This window comes from Vombatus ursinus, unplaced genomic scaffold (genome assembly GCF_900497805.2).
Source record: "Vombatus ursinus unplaced genomic scaffold, bare-nosed wombat genome assembly UNPS02014828.1, whole genome shotgun sequence".
Taxonomy (NCBI): domain Eukaryota; kingdom Metazoa; phylum Chordata; class Mammalia; order Diprotodontia; family Vombatidae; genus Vombatus; species Vombatus ursinus.
Window position 1 is genome coordinate 2,550,765 of NW_020954606.1, and position 16,795 is coordinate 2,567,559.

Genomic DNA, 16,795 nt, shown 5'->3' on the forward strand with positions numbered 1-16,795 from the left:
CTAGGGCTGCAGGAGAACCTAATTCAGAAGAATTAGGAGTACAAGCAGGGATTCATCATGCCAATCAAACGCGTTGGTTGGATATGTGGCCAAGTAGTGAAGAGCTTTTCTGGAAAAAGTATACACAATCTTGTTCAAATGGGAGTGGGGATGTGGGAAATTGGGATAAAAATTCCTCAAGACTTTCTTATTTCCTCAGTCTCCAAGGAGTTCCCACTTATATATGTTGCGTTCTTTGGGAATGTGTTGGGGAGTATATTTTTAGTTAAGATATTTTTCTGGCTTCTTTTCATCTCTCAGTTGAGGGATTACAGAAAGCAGTCATGGACCTTGTAGACGAGTTTAAGGATGAATTCCCCAGCGTATTAAGATTATCACAGTCAAACCAGGTAACGTGACTTTCTAATTTTGAAAAGAGATCTTCTTTTCAACAAACAAATGAATGTTGTATTTTTCCTACCACTTGTTGAATTCTTGATCTTGAGGTTGAATGCATAAAGACACAAGAAAGAGTGATAGTTCAAATATAAGGCAAAAATGTTGCAAATTTTAGCTCATAAAAGACTCCCTAAATTTTAGGGTGCTATAAGGATTCCAGCCTAAGGAAAGAAGATAAGGTCAGGGGCCTAGAAAAAGAAACCAAAAACAACATACAAATGTTAGGAATTTGATCCAAGGCAAATCAATCAAAGTTCAAGAAGGAAATGGCTCCTGTGGTTCTGTTTGTTATGGTTAAGAGAAATCAACATGATATAGATGACAATGTAAAACAGGATAGGAAATTTTTCACTGTCTTCAAAGCAAATTTTACAGTTCACTTAAGATTTAATTAATATAAAATAAAAATGCATCTACATATACTCCAAATAAAGCTTACTTGAATTAAAGCAAATGTGATAGGAAAAATAATAAGAAAGAAAAAGATAGATGTTGTGGGCATATATTACCCAGTCAGTCAATACATATTTATTAGCACCACTATGTGCCAGGCACTGTGCTAAGCACTGGAGTTAAAAAAAAAAAAAGAAAAGACAAAAAACAATGTGGAAAGGTGTTGAAAGACTTACAATCAAGAGACTTTAGATGTTAGTATGGAACCCTCTGAGTAAATGAAGGGGTTTGGAAGAGAAATGTGGGCCAATAATTGTCTTACACTGGCCAGGAAGAAAGATAGCTTATTTATGAGAGGTAAATAATCTGATTTGCCAGAAAGGTTCATACTCTAGAGTGGAGAAGGCTTTGCCATAGTTTGGAAAAAAATATTCTTTAAAAATCATCCATTTACTTGATAATATCCCACTAGCACCTTAACCATCTGTAATAATGCCAAAATTCATGTTGAGACATTTAAAGTAAACATTTCAGCATATTAGGCTACTAAATAAACTTACATAGACATATCTACGTGATGCAGAGGTATTAATTTGTATTGACTTTTTAAAAATTCAAATACTTAAAGTATAGGGATAACATCAAAAATTAACTGAGAAATGGCTCATTTTGTTTCATTGGTTAGAATGAAGTAAAGCAATACTAAGTGATTTCTAGGGGTTCATTTTCTATTAGAAATCAAAGAAGCATATCTTTAGAGCTGGAAAAGAGCTTAGAAGCCATGGAGCCTGACTCCCTCATTTTACAGATGAGGAAAAGGAATCATGACCTGTCCAGGGTTATAAAGCCAATAATTGTAGGGGGCAGGATTTGAAGCCAACTCGTCCTCACTCCAAGTAGGGCCAACAATGTACCATTATAACATACATCATGATATAACATGTTCTGGTGACGCCAAAATATATCTGATTCACGATATTCTTGTTTTATAATTTAGTTTGGAGTAGTGGATAGAGTCTGGGCTTGAAGTTAGGAAGACCTGGGTTTAAATTCCAACCCCACCAACCCACCAGTTACATGACACTGGGCAAACCACTTAACCTCTTCATGCTACAGATTAAGACTCATTTGCTAAGTCATAGAGGGTTTCTTGTTGGTAGAGGGTGTTTCCAATCCACACTGGAAGATTCCATGTAATTCAATCACAAATCTTTGTAACTGGTGGGGTTTGTCATTTATCCAACAGATATTATCATATACAGGGAATTATGGGGATACAAAGTTGTACAAAATCTAGTGTCAGCCTCAAGGAGCTTTCGGATCATATGCCAGTCACTTTTCAAAGGTTTGTTTTTCAGAAAACAGATGTGGCCCCGACAACATCCAAAACAAGAATGGCTATCACTCTAGCTAGGATACATGCAGGAGCAGTGCTCCAAGGATTATATAAGATATCCAGATCATCAAAATCAGTTGCCAAACTTTTGCAGCCTCAACTTACCCATAGGCTTTTAGAACTAAAGAACATATCGCATCGTCTGCTGAGGGATGTAAACACTCCAAAGCAACCTCTGTATAAAGTTCAGGTAAGAGAAATGAACGTTTAAATGACAATAAATTTTTTTAAAAAAAATTGATTCTTTAAAATATTTGGAAAAAAATGAGTATGCATTTCATTTAAGTTCTTAGGTGCAAAGCTGATATTTTTTGGTAAGAAATGGATTTGCTAGGACCTTTCATCCCATGCAATTTGTTCTCAAGTATCATGAAGGGGGAAAATAATGAATATATGAGAAACAGGTCTATGGATGCCTCCTTAAAACAAGCATGTAAATTAGCACAAACCTCAAATCTCAAAGAATTAAGCAGCAAGGCTTTAAAAAAAGTTTTGCTCTCTTTTCTTTTATTTTTTTCTTAAAGTATACACAGTATCTGGGGAGGGAGTAGGGGAAGAAGGTGAGAAAATGCTGACCATATTTTGCTGTAAGGATATGCTTAGGGTCTTTCATCCTAGTTGTATAAATAGAGTAGGGTGTCACATTTGGAGAATTGTAAAAAAGGCTAGGTCAACTAGGTGCTGTCCAAAGCTAGCATACATCAATAAGATGTACAGAATGGCTCAGTATAAAACTAGCCCCCTGTGGAGTTAAATTTAATTTCTCATGCCAATAATCCCTTTTACAGTTGGCTTTAGTGTCCTAGGAATGTAGATGACTAGGCATACTGCAGTCCTGTAAACTGAGAGTACTGTTATGGTGCTCTTTTTTTTTTTTTTAAAGTGCCAAAGAAGTTATAAATGAGGTCATGTTAAAATGCAAAGTGAGGTTTCCCCCCACCTCCATTTTTTGTGTGTGTGTGTTTTGGGAATACATGATATGTCACAAGCCATCCAGAAGTGCTAGTTTGCTAGGACCTGGTGTCTATTGACTTCTAAAATGTTCAGTTTAACCTAGACAACCCAAGACCCCTCCCCACCATGCAAATCCCGGGGTTCCAAATGCTGGCCAGAGTCCCAGAACCAACTCATTCCTCCCCAGGGATTTTAAATATCTGCCTTAGCCCCAAGGAAAAACTAAAGAAGATCTAGTAAACCCCCAAACTATGTAAGAGTTATATGGTAGGTCCACAGTGTCTCCACAGCCTAAAATGACTGCTTTGTACTATGTCTCCTATACTTAACAATTTTAGGGCCAATAGTACTATTGGGAACACAAGTACATCTGTCCCTTAGCTATGTGTTTCAGGCATGAACATTGGTGAATATAAGTAGGTAACTTGATAATTGGAGAGACAGGGCTAGAAATTGATCTTTTTAAAATTAAAAAGTCCTTTATATTTTTTCTAGAATATAGCCATATAGATGAATTGAAAATTAAGTAATATACAGTATCTCTTTTTTGATTTTCTGGTTTCTTTCAAATCTAACTTAATTTTTCTTTAATATTTCCTTCTTTTGGACATATGTTCTTTAATTCTGCATCATGAAACCACAATTTTATCACATTAGGCATTAAGCATATCTTTGATGATGATACTTTTTTCCAAGTCTTTGATTATAATCCATAAGTTTCCCCTTTTAAATTTTTTAAAATTTTAAACATTTTTTATTAAAAGACCCTCCCACTACCCCTGTCTATTGAACAACGCCCCCCCAATCTCTCAATATATTTCTACATAGAACAGCAAAAGAAATTCCCATATTAGCCATGTCCAAAATGATATATAGTTATCATTTTCTGCAACTTAAGGTCACCTGTCAGGAGGCGAGTTGCATGTTTCATCTTTATTCTTCTGAACTAATGGTTTATCATTATATTCTAAAGTACTTAACACAACTTTCAAAGTTGTTTTCTCAGTAATGTTGCTATTACTGTATAAATTGTCCTCCTAGCTCAGCTTCCTTCACTCTGCATCAGTTTGAAAGCTCTTCTCAGTTTCCTGTGAAATTGTTTATTTTGTTATTTCTTATGACACAATAATATTCCATTACATTCATATCTCACAATTTGTTTAGCTGTTGTCTAATAGGAGGACATCCCCTTAGTTTTCAATTTTGTGCTACCATGAAAAGAGCTAGCATAGTTTTGTACATATATATTCTTTTTCTCTTTTATTTCTTTGCAAGTATAGATCTGTTAGCTGATTCAAAGTGTATGCACACTTTGGTCACTTTCTGAGCATGGTTCCAAATTGTTTTCTAGCATGACTGGATCAATACAGCTCCACTAACAGTGACTAAATATATCTGTTTTCCTATAGTCCCTCCAACACTTGTTATTTTCCTCTTTTGGCATCTTTGCCATTTTGATAGCTAAGAGGAAGAACCTCAAAGTTATTTTAATTTGCATTTCTCTAGTTATTAGTGATTAAACCTCTACTTCATGATTGTTGATAGCTTGGGTTTTTTTTTTCTTTTGAAAACTGCCTATTCATATTCTTTGATCATTTATCAATTGGGGAATAGCTCTTAGTCTTATAAATTTGAATCAGTTCCTCATCTATCTTGGAAATGAGACCTTTATCAGAGACCCTTGTTGCAAAGATTTTTTTCCCAGTTACCTTCTAATTTTTACTACATTAGTTTTCTTTGTGCAAAAATTTTTAAACTTTATGTAATCAAAATTTCCAGGTTTATCTTGTGTGATACTCTGTATCACTTGTTCAGCAATGAAATTCTCCTCAATCTATAGATCCAAAAGATAATTTCCTCCTTGCTCCTCTGATTCATTTGTAAATGTAATTCATATATCTAAATCTTGGATCCATTTGTAGATTATGTTGGTAAATTGTGTGAGGTGTTGATCTAAACCTAATTTCTGCCAAACTCTGTTCAGTTTTCCCAATTGTTTTTGTCAAATTTTTCATCCCTCAGTAGCTGGGGTCTTTGGGTTAATCAAACACTATGCTAGTATGTTTATTTTGCTTAATTCTGTCCCACTGATTGACGTTTGACATTTCTTAAAAAAAACTGATGCAAAATTGTTTTAAAGAGATTAAACAAAAATATATGCATAAGTAATTTATTTTAAATCTCTCTGGCTTTTGTATTTATTGCATATTAGGTTAAAACAGTGATAGATGTTTTAGTTCTTTATTCAGTGAAAGCAACAGGAAAATCTGAGCATCAAATACACTCTTATTTGAGTTTTACATACTTTTACTTAGCATATATAAGAGACAATGCTTGAGCTATGGAGCTCACAACAACAACTGGTAGGCTGGAGTATTCAAAGGGGTACTTCTTTTATTTCATTCTTTAGTATAATATGTGCTGGAAGAGAAACTTTTTTTGGTATTTTAAAAAATTGTATTTTATTTTTTCAAACAATGAAAATCTACGTTTTCTCTCTTCCACCTTCCCTCCCTCAAGAATGAAAGCAAAACAAAACCCTTGTTGCAAATGTGTATAGTCAAGCAAACCAATTTTTCCTTTGGCCATGTCCAAAAAAAAAAAATAGATGTCTATTATGCACTTTGAGTCCTTCATCTCTATCAGGAAGGGGGTAGCATTTTTTATCATTTTTCCTATAGAATGGTGACTGATGACTACATCAATCAGATTCCTAATACTTTCAATGTTGTTTTTCTTTTTCATATTGTTCTCCTGGTTCATTTCACTGTGCCTCAGTTCATACAAGCCTTCCAAAGTTTCTCTGAAACTATCCCCTTCATCATTTCTTTTTCTTTTTTTTTTTTCGGTGAAGCAATCGGGGTTAAGTGACTTGCCCAAGGTCACACAGCTAGTACATGTCAAGTGTTTGGTCTGAGACCGCATTTGAACTCAGGTCATCCTGACTTCAGGGCCTGTGCTCTATCCACTGCGCCACCTAGCTGCCCCAATCATTTCTTACTATACAATAGTATTCTATCACATTCATATACTATAGCTTGCTCAGCCATTCCCCAAAGAATAGGAACTTTCTCAGAATCTCATTCTTTGCCATCTCAAAAACAGCTTTAAATATTTTTTCCTCCTTAATTAGAGTTTGATTTGCTTAGTACTAATCCTAGGGAGAGAAAGAAAAAGAAAAAAAAACTTTTTGTCTTGTTTTCTTCTTCTTTGTCCTGCTCATAGGTATTTGTTGTTGTTGAGTTATTCAGTTGTGTCTGACTCTTCATTACTCCATGAACTGTAGTACACCAGGCCTCCTATCCTCAACAATCTCCTGAAGTCTGTCCAAGATCATGTTCATTGCTTCCATGATACTATCCATCTCATTCTCTACTGTATCTTTCTCCTTTTGACTTCAATCTTTCCCAACATCGGTCTTTTCCACTGAGTCCTGTCTTCTCATTATATGGTCAAAGTATTTAAGTTTCAGCTTCAGTATTTGACCTTCCAGTGAATAGTCTGAATTAATTTCTTCTAAGTATTGACTGATTTGATCTCCTGGCTGTCTAAGAGACTATCAAAAGTCATCTCCAGCACCACAATTCAAAAGCATCAATTCTGTGGTGCTCAGCTTTCCTTATAATGTAACTCTCTCAGCCATACATTGCTACTGGAAAAACCATAGTTTTTACTATATGCACCTTTGTTGACAAGGTGATGTGTTTGCTTTTTAGTATGCTGTCCAGATTTGCCATAGCTTTCCTTCCAAGAAGCAAGTGTCTTTTAATTTCATGGCTGCAGTCACTGTATGCAGTGATCTTTGAGCCCAAGAATATAAAATCTGACACTGTTTCCATTTTTTCTCCTTCTGTTTGCCAGGAAGTGATGGAAACAGTTGTCAAAATCTTAGTTTTTTATGTTAAAATCCAAGCCAGCTTTTATACTTTCCTCTTTCCCCATCATCAAGAGCTTCTTAATTCTTTTTTACTTTCTGCCATCTGAGTGGTATCATCTGCATAGCTGAGATTTTTGATATTTCTCCTGGAAATCTTAACTCTGGCTTTTGATTCAACCAACCTGGCATTTCGCATGATGTACTCTGCATGTAAGTTAAATAATGTAACAATATAAATTCTTGTCATACTCCTTTTCCAATCTTCACCCAATCAGTTGTTTCCTCTTTGGTTCTAACTGTTGCTTCTTGACTCCCATACAGGTTCCTCAAGACACAATTAAGTTGATCTGGTATTCTTATCTCTTTGAGGACTTGCCACATTTTGTTATGATCCACACAATCAAAGGCTTTAGTGTAGTCAATGAAGCAGAAGTAGATATTTCTCTGGAACTCCTTTGCTTTCTCCATAATCCAGCAAATGTTGGCAATTTAGTTTCTTGTTCCTCTGCCTCTTCGAAAATCAGCCTCTCTTCTGCTAATTTTTGGGTCACATATTGCTGAAGCCTAGCTGGCAGAATCTTAAGCCAAACTTTGCTGACATGTGAAATGAGCACAATTGTTCACTAATTTGAATGTTTTTTAGCATTGTCCTTCTTTAGGATTGGGACATAAACTGATCTTTTCCAATCCAGTGGCCTGTTGAGCTTTCTAAATTTGCTGACATACTGACTGTAGCACATCATCTTTTAAGATTTTAAATAGCTCAGCTGGAATTCCCTCACCTCCACTAGCCTTATTGTTAGCAATGCTTCCTAAGCCCACTTGACTTCATTCTCCAGGATTTCTGGCTCTAGATCATTAACCACACCTTCATGGTTATTAGTGATGTTAAGATCTTTCTTCTATAGTTCTGTGTATTCTTGCTACCTCTTCTTAATCTCTTCTACTTCTGTTAAGTCCCTACCATTTTTGTCTTTTATTATGCCCATTTTTGCAGGAAATGTATCTCTGATTTTCTTGAAGAGAGCTCTTGTCTTCCCTATCCTATCATTTTCTTTTATTTCTTTGCATTGTTCATTTACTTCTTATTTCTCCTTGCTATTCTCTGGAATTCTGAATTCAATCAGGTATATTTTTCTCTTTCTCCTTTACCTTTCATTTTCCTTTCCTCAGCTATTTGTAAACCTTCATCAAAGAACCATTTTGCTTTCTTGCTCTTCTTTTTCTTTGGGATGTTTTTTGTTGCTGCCTCCTTACAATATTGTGAACCTCTGTACAGTTCTTCAGGCACTCTACCAGATTTAATTCCTTATATCTATTTTCATCACTTCTACTTCATATTTATAAGGGATGTTATTTGGGTCATACTCATACTTTCTGATGGTTTTCCCTATTCTATTAAATTTAAGTCTGAATTTTGCAATACGAAGCTCATGATCTAGGCCATAGTCAGCCCTAAGTCTTGTTTTAATTGTCTATATAGAGCTTCTTCACCTTTGCTGCAAAGTATATAATCAATCTGATTTCGATATTGACCATCTGGTGATGTCCATGTGTAGAGTTGCCTTTTGGGCTGTCAAAAAAGAGTGTTTGCTATGACCAGAGAGTTATCTTTACAAAACTCTATCAGTCTCTACTATGCTTCATACTGTACTCCAAGGCCAAATTTGCCTGTGATTCCAATTATCTTTTGGTTTCCTTTTATCATTCCAATCCCCTGTAATGAACATGACATCTTTTTTTGTTGTTTCTAGAAGACGCTGTAGGTTTTCACACAACTGATCAGCTTTGGCTCCTTTAGCATCAATGGAATGTTTTGCCTTGGATTTAAACATATATTATTCTGTCATTTTTGAGATTCTACCTCAGTACTGTTTTTCTCACCCTGTTATCGACTATGAGGGCTACTCCATTTCTTCTAAGGAATACTTGCCTACTGTAGTATATGTACTGATCACTTGAATTAAATTCAGGCATGCCTTTCATTTAAGTTCACTGACACCTAAAATGCTGATGTTTAATCTCATAGCTATAATAGTAGCCAGTGGAACAGAAGACTTCCATTCAGGAATTTTAAAAAGTCCCTAAAACAGAAAGCATTCCAGTAGTTAGACTGAGCCAGAAATAGGATGCCAAAATAGAGACTGTTCCTGGAAATTAGAGACAACTTGCAGGCCATTATTCTGCTGGCCTTTTCACTGTTGTTCTTTGTACCTTTTGTGGGTTCCACAAAACCTGACATTTTTTGAAGTTTAATAGCCATCTACAGTTAATGTTCTTCTTTGTCATTCTCAGATCTCTAATATACTAGAAATGCTGTGATTGTTATTTGTTCAACTGAAAATGTATATAATTCAGTTAAGAATGATAGTATTAATTTGAACAATGAAAAGTTTTTTTTTCCAAGATGCAGAGTAGCACCACCAACAGGGCTTGATTAAAAATTTTTCAAATGGAAAACTTGGAGTTTCTGGACAATTTAAAATTTTTCCAAAAGTCTGACTTTTGTCCACTTTAGTAGTCTAGAAAAAGTCATCACCTGGAAATATCTAAAAAAGACATTTTCTTTTTTTTCTTTTTTTTTTTAGTATTTTTAAAAATTTAGTATTTTCTTTTCCCTCAGTTACATGTAAAAACAATTTTCAACATCCATTTTAAAAACTTTGAGTTCCAGATTCTCTCCTTTCCTTCCTCTCCATCCTTCCTCTCCCACTGAGAAGGCAAGCAATTCTATATAGGTTATACATGTGCAGTCACGCAAAACATATTCATAACAGCCATGTTGTAAAAGAAAACATAGACAAAAAAAAAAAACTCAAGAAAATTAAGAAAGTAAAAAAAAAACTATGCTTCAATCTGTATTCAGACACCATCAGTTCTTTCTCTGGTGATGGATAGCGTTTTTTCATCATAAGGTTCTTCAGAGTTCTCTAGGATCATTGTATTGCTGAGAATAGCTAAGTCATTCACAACTGATCATGTTACAATATTGCTATTACTTTGTACATGGTACATTTCACTTTTCATCAGCTCATGTAAGCTTTTTCAGGTTCTTCTGAGAGCATCCTGCTTATTATTTCTTAAGAGTACAATAGTATTCCATCATAATTGGATATCACAACTTGTTCAGTCATTCCTCAACTAATAGGCATCCCCTCAATTACTAATTCTTTGCCCCCAGAAAAAAGCTGCTATAAATATATTTGTACATATAGGTCCTTTTCCTTTTTGTTTTTTATCTCTTTTGGGATATAGACCTAATAGTGGAATTGCTAGGTCAAAGAGCATGCATGGTTTTATAGCCCTTTGGGCATAGTTCCAAATTGCTTTGCAGAATGGTTGAATCAGTTCACAAGTCCACCAATAGTGCATTAATGTCTCATTTTTCCCACATCCCCTCCAATATTTGTCATTTTCCTTTTTTGTCCTATTAGCCAATTTAATAGGTATGAGGTAGTACCTCAAAATTGCTTCAATTTGCATTTCTCATCATTAGTGAGTTATTTTTTCATATGGCTATGGATAGTTTGGATTACTTCATCTAAAAACTTATATATTTTGATTGAAAAAGACATTTTTACAGAATATAGCTGTCCCAAAGCTGAGGCACTCTTGATATAGGCAAAACTATTCTTAGGGCTTTCAATTACATAATTGTGAGTAAAATGAGGCAACAGGTTCAGAGGAGGAAGATAAGCAGACTGAAGAATTATAAAAACTCAGTTGTCTGGGACCATTTAGTATATGTACAAAAAGAGTCCTGTACAGCCCAAAAAGTACCTGAAATATTACACACTTAATATTCATAAAGATGATACTGTCATCAAGAAAAGAGTGATGGTATCTTGTGCTTGAGAAAGCCAGATGACATGTAATCTGTTTTCAAAAGATTTCCATGAAAAATAGTTAGAGTAAACAAAGTTTTGTCATTGAGAGAAGTAAGCTTTATTTATCTGGAAAATTCACTAATGTAAAATACCTCCCCATGAAGAGTGAATAATGTGTTATTACAATGCCTAGTGTGCAAATAATTTCTCAATTAGACAGAATTTACTAAATATAAAATACAGTTAAATCTTATCTCACTTCAGTTTGCCAAATAATAGGCCTGTGAGAGGTAAGGAACGATTATGTTTCCATATAAGGAGATTGAGAGAAAAAGTAGCTTAGAGGTTCTAGAACCAGCTGAAAACGGATGAAACTGGTTGTTTGGTTAAAGAGGCTGGAAGAAGAACAAAGGTTAAGCTTTAGAGTGTGCATGCGTAATGGCCTCATTAATACTAACTTCTCCACCCAGAGGGGAGCAATAGCACAGAACTAGGCACATTTCATATGTTAGCAGGAGGAGGGACATGTTATGAAGTGGAAGAATCAGGAAAATTGTAACCCAGAAGACCAGGGACCAATCCTGGCTCTGAAGGGAGAGACAAGAAGGAATTAACTGCATAAAAGGCTTGCTCTGCCATCTGTGGGTGTGTGTATGTTGCTTTTTCTTTTTTGGGGGGTATCACACACACACTTCTTGCAAGAATTGTCAATAAATAAATGTCCCTTTGGTCATTTCAGTTTAAGTTTTGTTTCTTAAGGGAGGATGGAACAACTCCACATGGTATGTTTCTAGGAGAGCAGTGAGTTGTGGCTGCACGCTTGGGCTAAACCCCTAACCCTACCAAGGAGTGACTGAACCATGTTTCTCACAGTTCTATTAAGTCCCAAGTAATTTCATAGTCTCTTCTAGCAATATTTTATCTATTTCTCTCCTACTCCCTAGCTTACAAATAACCAATACACAGATAAGCATGGTCCTCAATCCATGACCCCTGTCCCCAGTGCTGCTGCCATAAGAGCCCATTGTGAAAAATCATGGAGCTTTTAGAGAATCTGTGAGTTCATAGAATCATGGAATGTTAGGGCTGAAAGGGATTTCAGAGGTCATCTGGTTCAATCACCAAAGAAGGTAGCATTTAACTAGACCCTTAAAATGAGCTCTGGGTGAAAGTGAGGAGGGAGGGCATTCTAGACATCAGGGTAGCCCTTTGCTACCCTGGCATAGAGGTTGGAGATGGAATATCAAGTATAGAGAATAGCAAATAGGTTAGTTTGACTATATAAAGTGCCTGAGGAAGGGTAATGAGTAATCAGTCCCCTGAAGCAGGCTGGATCTAGAATATGAAGGGGATAAATGCTAAGCAGAGGAAATTTAAAACCCTAAAGGCAAAGGGAAGCCACTGAAGTATCTTGAGCCAAGGTAGTAACAATCAGCCCTACAATTTAGTAAAATCATTTTTGGCAATCTTATGGAGGATGAATAGAAGGAAAGGAAGAGACTGGTTTCAAGAAGGTCAAGTAGGATATAATTTCCCTCTAAGACTGACAAAAATGTTGACTAGAATAGGCCAAGGACAATACTAGGTATAGCACTCTACTGGACACTTTTCTTCAAGTTGACATTAAGCCTTTCATCACCACTTATTGACTGACGGCATTCATTCATCTCTGGATTTTTACTGTACCTACCTAACATTCAGGCCATGTATTTTTCTCTTTTCCGTAAGGATATTGTGAAAAGTTTTGTAAGTAGCTTGTTAAAAAACTGGGCATACTATATCTATATACCTTTGTGGGACTACAGGAAAGTTCATCAATGAAAAACCATTTGAATTAAAAGGAATCTCTTTTAAATGCAAATGCCTTCTGGAGGATTTGGGGGGATATCAGTCATTCTCACATAAGTGGAATTTCATTCAATCCATGGCTTTTTCTAGACATCTAGGCGATTAATCCCAGTGGCCACTAAACACAGGAGCATTCCCACCCCTTTGTTTTGAGGGAGGGGCAGGAATTTACTATTTGTTGGGCATGGTAGGTCTGGGTATCTATGGACCTGGAAAAGACACTAGAAGGGCATTAGATGGGATTATAAAAAAAAAAAAAAAAAGGTATGAGTATTCCAAAGGCAAACTTTTTCTGTTTCAAAATTTTGCCTAGGGATGGCCCTGGTAAAGGAGACAACTCTTCCTCTTCATCTCCTATATTGCATGCCTCTCTCCCTGCACTTCCAAGATCCAGAACTCAGCCCAGTAATATTAACATAGCTGCATTATAGGTTAAAAGACCTTTTGTGCACTAGCTTAAGACCTAATCATTATTTATTACAATGTTTCCAGGGGAAAATGCCTTCTGGGTTCCAGCCAATCAACTTAAAATAATAATAGTAACTGACACATAAAGCACATAGGGAGAGTGCTTAAGGCTTGCAAAGCACTTAACATATATCTATATATATATATCCCAACTGAATGTCTTCTTTTCTGGTAGAATCTTGCTTTTTCTAGGAGTAAATGATAAAGCCTCATTTTACACTCCACATAAGGCTTAAATTTTTTAAGTGTCAACTTTTTTAAAAGAAAGAAAAAGAAAAAAACTTACTTTTTTTTCCCCTTTTCCTACAGGTCAGAAAGGGTTCTTTGTTAGATGTAATCTCCTTTCCAGCAAAAACTGCCTTTGCAAGCATAATATATGCATCTTATGCAACACTAATTTACTTGGTAGGTTAATAAAATACTTCCAAGTGCAATAGTTCTTTCATGTAATGGTGAAAAGATAAGGTGAATACCCATCTTATTTTTTCATAAAGATCAAATGGTATGTTAAACTTAGAATATGCATAGCATTTGGGTGGAATTTCAACCTTGATTAGCCAGAATAAATGCCTTTTTGAGAATAAGTATTACATACCTAGGCATTCATCCAATTGTCACACTGCAAGAAAGAATGGCCCTATTTTCATACCAACCTAATTATAGTACAGTAGAACGTCTGTTAGCCAAATCTTAATTAATTAAACATCTATATTATCTAAAGTATACTGAAAGAAAATAAGAATGCTGAAGTAGTCTTATCAAAGGCAATTTCTAGAGACCTGATATTATTTAAATGTTTCCTCTAACATTGAAATTGCACTATAGTACAGTATCCCCAATATCAATTCATAAAAGATAAAAGAAGCTGTCATTGTTTAATTAACCAGAGTTTCCTCAATACTTTGGATAATCAAGACAACTCTAAAAGCTTCTTTTATTTAATGGATAGAAAATGGAATTGAATATCTTATTAAAAGCTTTTGCATATAAAATACAACCTAGGAGAGTATGATATCTACCTTTTTAATCTATAGTCTCATTAACCTTGACTTGTGAATCAGTAGAAACATTGTATGATAGAGCTAGAAGTGACTTTAGATATAATCTAGTTTAATCTTCTCCTTTTAAAGATTAGGAACTGAGGTCCAGAGAGATGAAATTACTTGTCCACGGCCACATAATTCATCAGTCGATACAATTCCCAGGCTATCTATTATGCCATTTGTTTTATGGGGTTGGGGAATGGTGTTCCTTCTCTGCATCGAACCTAAAAATCCAAGAATTGTGGAAAACAAATCTGGAAAAGATATACTGGGCTATCTATTCCAACCCAAAATGGCATAGGATGACATTCAGATGGGGAATTGGGGGTCAGGAGACCTTGACTGTAATCCTGGTTTTGTTATCAATTAGTGTAACTTTGGGCAAACCCTTTTACGTCTTTAGGCCTCAGTTTCTTCAACTGTAAAATTGGGGGAGGTGTACTAAATGATCTCTAAAGCCTTTCTTGCTCTTGAAATCAATGATTTCTGTAGTCTATGAACTAACTAAAACTAACCCTTTATTTAACCTGTGGCCTTACCTGTTATCATATTCCTAAATCCCCTATTTCCATCTAAGTCCCAGTACTATCAATCAATGGAATGAGACCATATGCCCCTGCAAATGGGCTGCAAGCAGGTCTCTCACCTAAGTACACCTAACCCAAAATAAGTATGTTGTATGGACTTAAGGTTTACTTAAAAATGTTTGCCTTTAACCCACAAACATTCTGAGGTAAAATGCCACAATTTTTAATCATGTTGTCAAAGTATTACCCAGGTTAAAAAACAATTAAATCTTCTTATCTCACTTTCCGTCTAATTGTTCATAAGCTATCTTACAAAAACTTCAGTAAGTTCATAGCCTTTTCCTAGCTGTACTGGTTTGGGCCTTCCAGATTCTCATGGACTAGATCTTGCTATTTGCCATTTGTTTATCTGTTTATATGCAGCTTCCCAGGTATAATTTCAGCTCCTTGAAGGCAGGGACCATTCTTTATATCGTTGTAGCTCTATGTGATAGAATAGTCCCTTTCAGAGTTTAAGTTGCTTAAAAAATTCTTGTTGAATTGAGTTGAATTGTTAATTTCCTTGAATACTTGCTGTACTCTACAAGTACTTAGGTTTCATTTGGATGTTGTACTATACTGTGTTTCCCAACTTTTTCAAAATTGTTAAAACTAACATTTTTTATTTCATACATACTTGCTGATAAAAGTGCCATATAGAATAAATTTATTTGTGAGTGAGACTTCAGGAGTTGGAGGGGATAAATGGATTAAAATAATTTTAAAAGAATTTTAGTGATATTCTTTGAGATAATGAGTCTGGGGTACCACAAAAATTGGGGCTGGAAATTACTGTTCTCTTGTCTTACTGAATTCTTCTCCAAATGATCTATATTCTTTTCAAATTATGGTACTGTAAACTAGACAGTTATTACCTATATGCAGAAAATTCCAAAGGTGTTATAAAGAATTCTACTTTATAGTATTGGTTGGGAAGCTAATTCAATCCTTAGAAAATATTTTCTTTAACAAATCATGAAAGCATAAATTCTGAAGTTGTTATTGGAATACATAGATTGCTAACTTTAAAAGAAAATATTATTTAAAAGTAAAATAGATTTTTCTTTTTATTACATAGACAGTGTGTATTAATGCATTGCTGGAGAAGGTGAAGAATATTTTTCAAGAAGAAGAGTCCATAAGGCAAAACAAAAAGGATAGTTTTGAAGTTAGAAAAGCCTTTTCTGAGCCTGCGTTTTGTGAACATGAAATCATAGCTAAACCTTATAGATCTCTGCCGGAGAACCCAAACACTGTTCTCCTCTCTGATATTAAGCTTCCTGATATTAAGTTGAGTGACAGGATTCAAGTATTACATTCTGTATTTGACCAATCAACTGAAATGAATGAATAATATGAATACAAAAATGACTTTTTAAAATGGAGCTTAAATGCTATCTGAAGGTATATTTAATCTGAAAATGGAAAAAATGTAGGTATATTGAATACCCTACTTATAAACAAAACAATTGCTACAAAATGTCATTCTCTGGTGCTATGTAGAAGAAAAATAAACTGAACTGTTTTATACATATGTATAAGTGGTTTTCAGCACAAAAAAGAGAAAATAACATAGATATATAAATCAGTGTACATCTTCACTTTAACAAATCAATATTAATTTGGTAGATTGTGTGTGTTATTATAGCACAGCCTTGACTGTGGGGCCTTTTACAATAAATTTATATTTTTGAAATCTCTTTTGAATATCTTTCTAATAACTGAAATTATTTTTAAAAATTTTAATGGAGTTTTATAAACTAACAAAATCCCCCATAATCCTTTTTATAAAGACAATGAGTATATGAGTATTCACAAGCTTCATAGTCCAAGACTATTTTGCCATAAATAATTACTTTCTGCCTCACTTTCTCAATCTGAAAAACCTAGATGCAAACACTTGAGATTCTTGGGTAGTCATACTATTTAATTATAAAATATTACATTTACAATTTTAATTTGTATAGATAAGTTTATTTGTATAC

The 16,795-nt window shown here is 34.8% G+C and overlaps 1 protein-coding gene across 1 annotated transcript; it reads left to right on the plus strand.

Moving 5' to 3' along the window:
* Window positions 1-57: 57 nt before the first annotated feature.
* Window positions 58-16,194, plus strand: SPATA9 (spermatogenesis associated 9). Its single transcript, XM_027838485.1, has 5 exons — window positions 58-118; window positions 301-389; window positions 2,190-2,417; window positions 13,511-13,606; window positions 15,889-16,194. Exons 1-5 carry the CDS (start codon window positions 58-60, stop codon window positions 16,162-16,164), a joined length of 750 nt encoding a protein of 249 aa, XP_027694286.1. The 3' UTR covers window positions 16,165-16,194.
* Window positions 16,195-16,795: the final 601 nt, after the last annotated feature.